Below are 13,056 nucleotides of genomic sequence, written 5' to 3'. Positions count from 1 at the left end.
AGTACCACCACTGAACTGCCTCCGAATTCCATAGGTGAGAAGCATTATCCATTTGTGATGAACAAGGGCAGAAACTGTGCAGCAGAAAGCCCTTTCAGATGCCACTGGGGTTTTTATATATGCACAGGGTCCCATAGGGAAGAAGTTTTGCTTGGATGGTATGACCACATCCACTGCTAATAAGGCAACTGCTGGATCAAGATTGCCATGGTGCTAAGTTCTATGAAAACTATACAGCTGCCAGCAGAGCATGGGGTAAGATTGCAATCCCCACAAGGCCTGGGGGTGGGGTGGGGGTGGTTTAAACAAATCTGTCTTGGGCCTGACTGGCTACCCTGTGCTGCAGTCCTAATGGCAAACAAGAAGCCACCATTCTATCCTGACCCAAGAAGAATATCATTCAGGACTTCAGCAACAGAGAGCTAGATGCAGAAATGCACAAACATCCCAGATAATTCAGTGCAACAGAAACTCTCCAGCTGTGACCATCTCAACATGAAAGTGCTGAACAAGCTAAAATTCTCTGTCACAGAAGCACAATTTGAAAGATTATATAGTGCATGCCTGGTGTGGTGATGCTGGTGTTAATTCCACTGTGACAGAAAATAATAGATAAGCAAAATCAGAGCAAGATGGTGTCTGGTTCATAACTGGAGTCGGGTATGAACTTGGCATTGGATGAGAACAACCATATGGAAACAGGATATTCTAGAAAGCCAAAGACCAATGCAGCAAGGATCTATGTCCAGGAGTCCCCAAGAACTGAAAAAATGAACGAAGGCTATGCCCAAGGTTGCAGGAGTATGCCAGCTTTTGCATTCAGTTAGCAGAGAGGGGTCTGGCTCTGCTGACTTTACAGGAGACCATTCAGATCCTGCAGATGAAAGTGTAGAGGATGGAACACCGGCTTTATGTGAAAATATTCAGACTGATCACCTCATGTGGAGCAGAAACAGAAATGAAGGGTAGCTCAATTTCCCTCCCACTACCTCTCCCCCCAACTCATGAATCTCTCAGGACCTCTCACATACATATGTGTAAGAGCAGGTGTTCCTGTGTCTCAAATGACCTCTCTCTCCCACTACTTGCTGCCTACCAGGGTTGGTGAATCTGATCTATCAACAGCAGTCCTGGTTGAGATTTGAATAAATACATCCTGCTCCCAGTCAGTTACAATGCCAAGGGCAAGATTTAGGAAAGGAGAAAGGAAGAAAAAAAAAAAAGAGGCCCACAGTTCATGGGTAAAAAAAAATGCATGTTCAGAAACAGGTGGAAAATGTGCACCCAAAAGTTCACCTGCAATCATGCTTGTGTAACCCATGCCCACTTGGTGTGGTGCTTTGTTCCCCTTTAGTGGCACCTAGAACATCGATGAGTCTGCTACCGCTTTGGCTAAGAGCAATGTAGCTTTTAACTCATGCAGTGAAAGGCTCATGCATTTAGCTCTAGAAGTCCCAAGTTCGATCCTGCCCGCTGACGACAAGGGTCTGTCAGCATTACTCATGCATCTGTTGTAATTATATGTGCACCTATCATCATGCATTTATTTGTTAAGATTATGTACGTGCATCTTCAATCATCCTATGCTTTGTGCACCAACAATTGTGCATGCATTTATATGAATGCAACAAACAATGATAATGTGCACCCACAATTGCAATGCATATGTACTGCAACTGCATGCACAAATGAGGCAATGTTTGTGCCAACGTACAAGAGCTTTTATTGCAGTTGAAGGTGCAAAAGGCTAGCTAGAAGCTAAGCAATCATTGATGCATGCATCAGCTGCAGAAAGTGTGTGTGGACTGGGATCTCTCCATCAACTCTTCATTGAAGAAGAGTGGAACACTATGAGATGCCTAGTAGATAAAGGTAAATATATCATTGATACCAGGCATTTCATGATGTTCCAATCATATACTTACCTTATTAACTAGTGGGCACCTCATCACATTCCATTGCAGTTTCAATGGTGAGTCAGTAGAGCATAGGAACCCAAATGCTAAAGTGGAGGGGTTAAAATTACCTTACATTGTGAACGAGTGCTCTCTGCAACTTTCCCTATAGACAAGTCCTAACATAACTCAGCCTGCTGTAGGGAGGAGCTATTTGAAGGATAAAGAAGGGTGGTAGTGCATCCATTTTTTTTTTTAAGGCAAAACCACAGCTCTTTTCTAAATTGTTGTTTTTATAGAATCGAGCCCTAGCACATAAGTATGAGTGGAAGCATGCTCTCTTCCCTTCCTCAACCCTGGATATGGATAGAGAGGAGCAAGATAGGGGTAATTTCTGGATTCCTGGAAGTTCTCTTGACCTTTCTGGGAGCAGAGGATTCTAGCTTCCTTAGCTAAATTGACCAATAGCTTTACTAATACAGGGGGCTGTACCTTAGTCTTTCTGAGGTCAACATGACTTTTCCTCAAAAGAGATTTTTCCTGGCATTTAAGGCTTAGAACCTACTCTAGCGGTGTCAACTGTTCTATTAAATGGCTAGAGATGTGATGTTTTGGAGATCACCTAGACCAGAAAGGGGTTCTGTCACCACCTGTAACCTTGGGTGCCTTTATGCTGTACAGCTTTGGTTCAGACCCCAGATACCAGTAGCTTGTCCACAAACACAAGGTCTTACCCTCACTTCCACCAGCCTAGTTACTCCTTGCTGGGTGACACCAACAGCTCTTCCAATCCCAAGTCTTTCCAAATCTGATCTCCCCAAGTTCTTAATTACCAGACACTGGTGGTGGATTGGATAGTCCGAATAAGGGGTATGGCTACCCCTGATGGAGCTTCCACTGACAGAATATCCATCACCAGGTCCTCCAGCTCTATCACCTCCTCCGCTTGGAAGTTCATGTTCCAAGCCACCCTGTTCTCCCAGCAGATATCAGGGTGATTGAAGTCCCTCATGAAAACGAGGGCCTGCGATCTACTAACTTCTGTTAGGTGCCTGAAGAAAGCTTTGTCCACCTCACCCCCCTGGTCTGGTGGTCTATAGCAGACTCCCACCATGATATCAGCCTTGTTGCTCACACTTCTAAACTTAATCAAGAGACTCTCAGGTTTTTCCTCAACAAGTTCCATATCACCAGACACTGTTCCCATAATTGTGTCAGCTACAGAGAGAATAAAACAGTGATTCTCAAAATCAGTGGACTACCTGTGATCCACAGAGCACTTGATAGTGGTGCTCAGAGGGCTGGCAGTTCACATGGTGCTGCTTTCCTTGTCTCTAGCTTATTAGATCACATTTAAAAAACACAAGTATATGAATACTTTCCAAACTATTACTTTTCCATGTAAATAATTGCTGTAGTAGCACCAAAGAGGTGTCTGAGACTCACTCAAAAACATTTGAAAGCCCTCCAGAAGAGGAAGGATGAGTATGCCAGGCTAATTTTGACATTAACACAATTGTCGTGATACAGCAAAATTTCTGCTTCTGTTGCTTGAAGCAGAAGTCTGCCCAGTGGCAGAAAGGATCATGACTGTGCAGGTGACTTACTAAGATCCTAAGCAGAGGCTGGAGAACCCAATCTGAGGATTAACTAAAATGCCAGGAAGCAGACTGGCTACTGATGAATTTTAGTGTGAACCTCTCTCCTCCTAAAGGGCTTAGAAGAAGTCTCTCATGTAACAAATAAATACATAACATTAGATTTTATACATCAACTGGCCTACAAAAGCTTTCTTCCTGCTGTAAACGTGGTGCACGACAGTTACACTAGATAGGGCAGTCATTGCCCAGATCATCTCCTCCCATGGAAAATCTCATGAGGACAGGGAGAAAGCATAAGGGAAGAAGGCTGAGGTTTCCACACCCCAATCCCCCAAGCCTGGAAAATCCCTGAGGAACTATGGAAAGCCTGGGTCAGCTGCAGAGGAGCCCTGTATTTGTACACTGAAGGTGGCCCCCTCCCTTGGCTTGGTTAGAGCTGCGATCCTGTCCTTAGCTATGGGATTGCAAGGAGAAGGGAGATAAAATTGTTTATGGAAAAAAAGATAATGCAACCCATAGTATCTTTTTCACCAAATTTCCATGGAGCCAGATGGAAGATATGTACAGTGTGGGCAGGGGTCAAAGTGATCTTCTCTCTCATCTCCCTATAGCATCAACCCTGGATTTCAAGAGGAAGCCTCCACAAGGTCTTTTTTGGGTGGGGAAGGAGAATACAGTGCTATAGACAGTGCAGCGGAGGCATCCGAGTGTCCTTAACCATGTACAGAAGGATGGCGTTCAGGGTCATCTTTGTGATATTATCTAGAGTCCACTATTTAAATGTGAATATTAATTTCTTCCTGAATTGTTTTCCTGCCTTGTTTGAAATGAAGGGTTAAAATAACAGCTTAATAAAATAAGAGATGATTTGCCAAACTAAATGTTTATTTAGGACTTTTTTTTTTTTAATTCAGCCTGTAAAATTACATTTTTTTTTTATACTGATTTAGTTTTAATTAAGTCAGAAATGTGAGATCTGTACTACTTGAAACTAAGCTAACAGGAGGACTCCTAACCAACAAAATGCAAGTAAACAGGAAATGGTACTTAGCTGTGTTTTCATAGCTCTTAAAAAATCTGATTATTGTTGAGCTCACTCTAATGTGAATATAATTTGAAATAAATAAGGAGACTCTGTATTAAACTGTGATTTTCATGATCCTTTTCATGTTTCATATCTACAGTAAAGCAAGACAAATAAGCAATTTTAGGTAATCAACAGTATATTTAAACAAAAACATATGCATAACCATAAGGATAGAAACTGTTGAAATTATCAAACAAAATGTTTCATGTGAGAAGTTACATTTGTGCATTGTGAAAGACATGTTAGTGGAAACTTTTTAGGAATTCAGTAGTCAAAATAAATATTTAATAAAATCATGCTTACTTGGTGACAAAATATCAAACAATAGAAGAGTTTGGTGCTTGGAAGTGAATCAGAAGGTACATTTCCTTATGTTATAGAACATCAGGGTTGGAAGGAACCTTAGGAGGTCATCTAGTCCAACCCCCTACTCAAGGGGGGAATCAATCCCCACACAGATTTTTGCCCCTGATTCCTAAATGGCCCCCTCAAGGATTGAACTCACAACCCTGGGTTTAGCAGGCCAATGCTCAAACCACTGAGCTATCCCTGTCCCCGCCCCAAGGAAAACAGTGCTGAATTTAATGGCTTAATTATTGTAACACTGCCCTAAAGAATAGGTAAATCATTTTCATAATTAGTTTATGTTGAAAGTCACAAGACTAAAATACTGTTTGATGACTGCAAATAATAAAGCCAGTTTACTATACATACTGAATAATTTATTACACCATGGAATCAATCGATACAAACTCACCATGGGTCACTGCATAGCATACTAGTTACCAAAGATGCATTTGTCAGTGTCCAGTGAAATCAGGAGCAAATGAAACAACCCCCCAATGATTTTACAACTAGATGACTGGTAGTAGAGAAAGATGCATATGCATTTTTTTCAAAAGGAAAAACCACAGTTAAATGTCATGAGAGCACCACAAGATTTCTATTTATCCATTAGATAAAACGGTACAAATGATTTTTATAGTAAATGAACAATTAAAACATTATTGTATCATCCCATATTTAGAAAACAGTCGCATTTATTATTTTAGAGTGTTGTTTCATCAGTGTATATTGTTTGAAAAAAAATTACCTTAAAAATACCACTGGTGACAGTGTGTGTCTTTATTCTTTGTTAAGCTCTGGAACACTAGTAATGCAAAGAAAAGTTTACTGCATAGTGAAGATCTAGAAAGATTTAAATGGCAGACACATACTGAAATTTAGAAAAAGTTAATAAAAATAGAATCATACAGAATCAAGCCGCAAGGTGTCAGGGTTATCCCATTAATTCTCCATTGAGATTTTTTGATGCTTCCTTGAGAATAGTGTTATGAGGTCTCTCTGGCCACCAGTATCTTAGTGTTGGAGTGCCATTTTTCACCATTAGAAGACCCATGTTTTCTTCTCATATTCAACTCCCAACTCAAAAAACTTGATTAAATGTTACTGATTTCTCAACAGATTGTTCTGTGTGTTGTAATGCAGCCCTCTTCTGCTTGTTAAATGATATGCTGTCAATATTCTTTCCATTTTCAAAGCACCAGTCTAATTTCCAATTTGATCAAACATTATGCAATAATTAAAAGTCATGTCCTCCCCCTGCTCTATTGTGACACGACAAAGGCTATTCACCATTTAAAATACGTTCAATCTCTTCTAGTCTTTTCAAAGCAGCAACTCTTTTTTTTTCAATATCTTTGATTTCCTTTGTAGATTTTTTTTTAGTCTCTTTGTCTGTGTTATTTTTTTCTGTTCGTTTCTTGCTATTTGACTGTCCTTTGTTAATGTTACTATTCAATGTCTGGGTGGTTTTCTGTTCATTTCTTACCTCTTTCAAGTTTTCAAATGGAATTTTTTTTCCCCCCACAGCTGCAGTCCCATCTGCTGGAAATGTTGATGGTTCTGCAGCACTGAGCAATGAAATTTTACTTCTGACTATATTTAAATGATGTTGAATATATTCCTCATGCGGTGCTAATACCAATGTCTCAACAAGACATTTTTCTGCTTTTATTAAGTCTCGTTCCTCAAAATAAACTACACACAGATTATGTTTTCCTTGTACATTGTTAGGATCCATTTCCAGGATTTTTTCAAAACACTTTTTAGCTCCACTTATATCTTTCTTTTGGTTCATTAAGATGTCTCCCTTTAAAATCAGACCTTTGGTATGATCAGGGTAATATCTCAATAACTCTTCCAGGACTGGCAAAGCCATCAGCTCTTTTGCAGTCTGAGAATAAAGCAGTGCCAAATTAAACAAAGCACTTCGGAAGCCTGGTTGTAACCTTATGGCTTTTTTCATCCAAGACTCTGCTTCAGCATCTTTTTTGTCATCCATCGCCAGCATACCCAAGTTGAAGTAGCCATTTGCATCTTGTGGTTCCTCTTTCACATAACTTAACAGCCTTTTCTTGGCTTCAGGTCTAAGCATAGGGTCACCTAAAGTGACAGAAAATACATTACAGGTATTTTTCCAAACATTTTTAGAACAGCTCTGAAAAATGTTAACATAACCCCTAAACTAGAAGAATGTAACATTCTTTTATATATGCTTAGCATTAAATAAAGCTGCAGAAATGGTGGGGTCTCAAATGCTACTTAATATCTTTGAAGGCTCTAAAAGATATAATTATATCATACTGCTCTTCCCTGTTGTAGAAGTAGTTTTAGTTTTGATATGGTAAATCCAAATAATGGGATCTCCACAAGTCTGAGAAGATGTGCGCAAATAGAGGAGGAGAAAAGATCAGTTTGGACAAATAGCTCTTGCACAGGAAATTGGAGTGAAAGACCTCATTTTATTGTTAAAGAATAGATTTTAAGACTGAGAGGGACAATTAGATCACCATGCCTGACCCTCAAAGCCAAGCTATATCTTCCAACAGCATATCAAATTCAAGATTCTAGAATCTTCTACAGTTACAAACAGCTCATGTAATCTATTCTGCACCTTTTAAAGTTTTTGTGTTTCAAATTTTGTCAGATATGAATTTTGTTTAAATACTGGAACACATATTGCAAAGAGGTTGCAGTCTGATCAGGTTGAGGCGAAAACTAAGTAACAGCTCATTGCACCTTTTACATTTCTCTACTACATATATTTTAGCATGGGATTTTGCTCAACTTTGTGTAAAATACATACTATGCCTATTTAGAGGCAGCTCACTCTTCCTTTCTCCACAGTAAAAAGTAAATTTGTAACTAGTTACATTTGCCATATAATCTTAGTAACTGTCAACGTGCATATACAGGATTAATTTAACCATACTTCACAAAAACTTCCACTTGGAAATTAAGCAAAGTAAGTGAAAACTGATGTAGATTTACATTAGCCACTGACATTACAAGGCACCATATAGAAAGAAGCAGGTATTATTTAATGCCAGCTTTAAAGCCCCCTGAAGTTAATGGAAACTTCTATATTCAGTGAAGAATAGATAAATGTATGTAAAATACGTATCAACATTTCCAAGCATTTTGGGAAACTAGTTAGAAACAAGGATATTACGTATGCTCTGTATCAAGGGTGGCCAAACTGACTTGGGAGCCACATGCAGCTCTTTTACAGTCAAAGTGCAGCTCCCGGAGCTCAACATGTGCCCCCCTTCTCTGCCGAATAGACTGCCAGGGAGGGAAGCTCGGGGCTTCTGGCCTCTGGTGGGGCTCAGGACTTCACCCCTGCGGGTGTGCCTGCTGGGACCCCGAGCCTTGGCAGGCACCTCCCGTGGGGCAGAACTCTCAAGCCCCACCACCCTGCTGCAGGGCAGAAGCCCAAAGCCCCAGCAGGTAAACCCCACAGGACTGAAGCCCTGAGCCCTGGCAGGCGTGCAGGTCATGAAAATCATCATATGTGGCTCAGTAAGTCAATAAGTTGACCACCCTTGCTCTATATGCTTAAGAAGATACCTTAAAAATAAATGCAGACTTAAAAACAAAACACATACATCACATGGGTTACATGCACAAGTGAAACCTTGGTAAAAGCTATAAGAGGAAAGAGTTTCTTCTCTTACCGCAGTTCTTGAGAAAAACATGACTGTTTTCTAAAGATAGGTCAGAATTCATTAGAAGCTTAATCACAGTGTGTGTGGTAAATACAAATATAGAGTAAATATTTTAGGCAAAAAAACATACCAGATTCTTGCATGAGTAGTGCAGAATTGAACAATGCCAGTTTATGTTTAGGATTAAGTTCTAATGCCTGGTTGAAGTTCTTCAAGGCTTCTGTTGGATCTTTTAGTTCAATGTAAACAATTGCCAAGTTGTACCACAGGTCTGCATTGGTTCTGTCCAGTTCCAAGGCTCTAAGATAAGCCTCCTTTGCTTTCACAGGCTTATTCATTTTTAAAAGTAATTCACCCCTGTTGAGGAAGCAAATTTCTGTTTAACTTTCATGTTGAAGAAACATAACTTTTTATTATAAAATATATGTGTAACAGTTTGTTTCCCTAAAATTAAGGGCTATGGTACGGGAGTAAAGAAAAACTTTAAAACAATCAGAGAATAGGATTTCGTATCAAAAGAAGACCTATTCAGGAGGCTTTAAAAAAGGCAGCACTGCAGACACAGGAATTTAGGGCAGAGCTTGCTGTACTGTCATTTGAACAGGTTGCAGTTTGGGGCCCCAACCCCAGAGGATATGAAAAGAATGTTGAGAGTAAGCATTCTTTAAAGCAGGATGGTTTATACTGATATACGAAGTTACAACGTAGAACAAGCTTGGAGGCAAATTACCAGTAGCAGAAGTTCATAAACTGGGATTGAATTATGATATTTAACTACAACCAACAAAATTGTATCTTCTTTTCAATTGTAAACTGAGATTTTTTTCCTATTCTTAAACGAATAGCTCAAAACTTAAATCTATGAGAGTAAATAAAGTTGTTTATTGATATTCTGTAATAGTAAACAAAACTTTAGTATGTTATGAATAAACCATCTCCCCAAATCAACAAAAATACCTGCTAATGTAAGCCTGTTTGAAATCTGGCCTCATACTAATTGCTTGTCGATACAACTGATCTGCTTCTTCAAGGCGAGATTCGTTTGCCCGAATCAAGTTTGCAAGATTTATATAAACATTTAGATGGTTAGGAGCAACCCGTGCTGCATACTTTTTACCTGGGATAATCTGGCAAAATAAATAAATAAACAAAATAAAATAAAAACCAAAAGACAATCAGTGTACAGTTAAAAACAAAATCAGAAAGAATTCATACAGTTAAACGCATGAAGCTGCTTTCCAAACTTCTTTTATCATTATAGTAAAACAGAATGATATCAGATATAGAACATACATATCAGCACTGAAAATATGCATTCTAAAACATAAATCCCTTCCCTCCCAAAAAAAATAAAAATAAAAATAGGAGTGTGCAATTTGATATGCCAAGAACCTTATTTAAAAATCTGTATCAATTTACCAATAGTTTAAAAATCACAGTGGCACAAAATTTAAACTATACCTGGAATATCAGGTAGTTGACAGTATAGCTTAAACAACATAATTGGTACCACGGCAAATACTTATGCACCAACTTACAACCCCAAGTAGAACCCTTCCCATCCACTCACTAGGAACATGGATATTTTTCTGACAGGCACTTTAACTTCACTTTTCTCTTCTCCATCCTAACGTTATGTTGGTACCATCAAAGCTCCTATGAAAGCTGGAAGGGCCACTATCTGAGGTGGATATCAGGACAGCCCTAACATTTAAACCGCATCAGATCACCAGTAACCCTCATCTTGTTGCACTACACAGCAACAATTTAATCACATATTTTAGATTGATACTCTGATATTATCAAAAAAGAATGAGAAATTAGCTTGCTTAAATAAGAAGTACTAAGTATAAAACTGGATAATGAATTGTTAAGGACAAAGCCAAGTAGCTAAACTGTTCTAAACTCTTAACAGTAACAGAAATGCATAGTTTTTTTTTAAAAACATATTCAATCAGCAGGTTTATCTAGTTAAAAATTCTCTTGCAGTTTTGCAAACCCAAACATCAGCAATGGCCAGTGCATGGGAAACAATACATTTTTGTACTGTTTAATGGGTGGGGCTTGGGAGGAGGGGGTGTTTTTTGGCCAAGCAGAAGGTGGTGCAAAAGAAATCAAACAACAAAGAGTAAAGAGTTTAAAAATTCCTCATTTTAATAAAACAATTGTCAAACTAATATGATCTTGACTGGACCCGTTTCTGAGACAGTATATTAAAACTTCATTAACCTATTCATAACAGTACACAACTTTATACATTAAGTAATGAAACAGCAGAAGCACTTGCTGCACAATGGTCAATCTTTAATCCATGATGTGCCTGACTGAGATCTTGTCTACATTTGCCACTACATGCAACAGAAAAGGGCAAGCTGTGTCTGGGCTCCTGCTCCCCCACCTCAGGACTCCTGCCACAGCTCTGGGCACTGATCCTGGGACTTCCTCACCCAGCAGCTCTTGGGGTTGGGGGCTTCCATTCCTGCCGGCTGCAACCAGGGCAGCCCAGGCTTAGGGCCTCTCCCCCGCTATAGCCAGGGCTTAGGCCACCCCCCGACCCCAGCCAAGGCAGCCTGGGACCGGGACTTCCAGCCCCCAGCTGGGGCTCAGGGCAGTCTGGGATTGAGGCTTCAGCCCTGCAGCTGCAGTCAGGGCTCAGCGCACCTGGGCTTGGAGTTTCTTCCACTGGGGCTCCTGCTGGGGCTCAGGGTAACCCAGTTAGGGCTTTTGCCCTGGGGCTTCTTCTGAGGTTGGGACCCCCACGAACACCCTGAAATAACACCCTGAAATTTCAGATGTAAACATCTGAAATCATTCAAGTTGACCAATATTAAATCCCCCTGGCCGTGAAATTGACCAGAATGGACCATGAATTTTGTAGGGCCCTACTCATGCTAGCTGGGTGTGCAGCATCTGTACTCTACAGGCCATCGTAAGTGTAGACATACCTAGAAAGATTTCAAAGGATGGTAGTTAAAAAACAACATTATTACTTACCTGTGGCATCAGTGATTTAGCAATCATGTATGATTCTTCTGCTTCTTTGGTTTTGTTTAAATTTTTATAAGTTCTTCCTACGTTCATGTGGGCACCAATATCATCTTTAAAAATATATATTTAATATGCCATTAATGTCTCATATAACTAAGTGTCATTAAAAATCTATGCCTCATGATTATTAAATATTAATGCTTCCATTATAAGCATAAGCCAAAGGGGTATTAAGGAGTCACTGATGCCTGCTGGAAACTGACAAAATATTCTAAATGAACTGGATTTTGGTCACACTTCTTGTGAATCTTCTCCTTTTCTTAAAGAAGGAACTTTTTATTGAAATAGCATCTGATGGCTGAAGAGTTCTAACTTTTCCTGACACTTCTCACCTGAAATCAGTTCTGTTTGTGACAGTAAAACAAAAATCTTCACAGTAACTAACTGTGGATGAACCAAAATGGTGCACAAGCGTCTGCACAGGGACAAGTTACACCACATGAGAATTATATTAAAATTATGACTTCAGGTTAAGAGTAAGGCAGAGATAAACTCTTACTTCTCTTTTAGAAAGACACAGATATTGTGACAAAATGGCTGATGTTGGTATGGTGGGTCCTGTGCTTTTCTTGGCAGGGGGGGCTAGGACACCACTCTTTGCCCCTGCTCTTGGGGCGCTGAGGGCCTCCCTAGTGGCCTAGGTAGGTGGTAGTAGAAGAGGGAAGCAGCGGGGAGGGATCTGGGTTTCCTCCCCACTCTGAGCCCCAGCCCCTTTCAACACCTGCGGGCTTCTTACCCTCTTCCCCCTTAGGCAGGGTTACCCTCGGTCCTTGAAGCTGGGGAAGGGAGTCTCCCTCCTCCAGTTCTCTGGTCTTTCCGTTCTCAGCAACACACCTCCAACTTCAGCCCTCTTGCCTTCCTCACTACACACTGTCTGCCTGAAGCACTGGTTTTTTATTAGGTTCCTGATAGGGCCTTAATTGGCTACAGGTGCTCCAATTAACCTGTAGTAACCTTCCCTAGAGTACAGTGAACCATGTCTTAATTAGTCTAGAGTTTACATATCTCCCCTCTACCACTCTTCCACTGCTCCTTTGCCCTGCTGTATCACAATATACAAAAGAAGAGGTAACACAGGTAAACATTATAAGCAGAATTGTCTCCAGATTCTTTATTCATAACAAGTCAGTAGATCCCTTCTATCATTTTCAAACTCAGTAAAAAATGATTCTTGGCTAAAGCACTCAATGTTCAGAAGCTGATGTTAGAACATTGAACAATATTGGTCTAAGCATACTTTCTACATCATCCCATACATTTTGATTCCATATGTGGTAACATTATCTAGGAAAGAATCTGAGGCGAACGACTGCAGTACTTTCTACGTGGCTATCCAGCAGATCAGTTCAAATAGAATTGACATGAGGTTGACAATTCGGCTCACATGAATCAATGTTTTTATATGACTTTCTATG

At 40.0% G+C, this 13,056-nt stretch overlaps 1 protein-coding gene and 1 pseudogene across 2 annotated transcripts in view; one reads left to right on the top strand and one right to left on the bottom strand.

Annotated features, from left to right (window-relative positions):
• The first annotated feature begins 434 nt into the window (after positions 1 to 434).
• LOC127042103 (sperm flagellar protein 1-like) lies at positions 435 to 3,505 on the top strand (annotated as a pseudogene).
• A 1,924-nt stretch (positions 3,506 to 5,429) lies between these two features.
• The window catches only part of TMTC3 (transmembrane O-mannosyltransferase targeting cadherins 3), a 51,488-nt gene continuing 43,861 nt past the window's right edge, over positions 5,430 to 13,056 (bottom strand). For both annotated transcript variants that reach the window (XM_050934728.1, XM_050934737.1), the window contains 4 exons: positions 11,588 to 11,691; positions 9,551 to 9,720; positions 8,724 to 8,950; positions 5,430 to 7,028 (listed from right to left, as the gene is read on the bottom strand). In XM_050934728.1, the coding sequence (XP_050790685.1) occupies positions 6,211 to 7,028; positions 8,724 to 8,950; positions 9,551 to 9,720; positions 11,588 to 11,691 (1,319 nt within the window). In that variant the 3' untranslated portion in view covers positions 5,430 to 6,210. The remainder of the gene's footprint in view (positions 7,029 to 8,723; positions 8,951 to 9,550; positions 9,721 to 11,587; positions 11,692 to 13,056) is intronic.

Source organism: Gopherus flavomarginatus, chromosome 1 (assembly GCF_025201925.1).
Source record: "Gopherus flavomarginatus isolate rGopFla2 chromosome 1, rGopFla2.mat.asm, whole genome shotgun sequence".
NCBI lineage: Eukaryota > Metazoa > Chordata > Testudines > Testudinidae > Gopherus > Gopherus flavomarginatus.
This window is presented reverse-complemented; position numbering and strand designations above follow the sequence as displayed.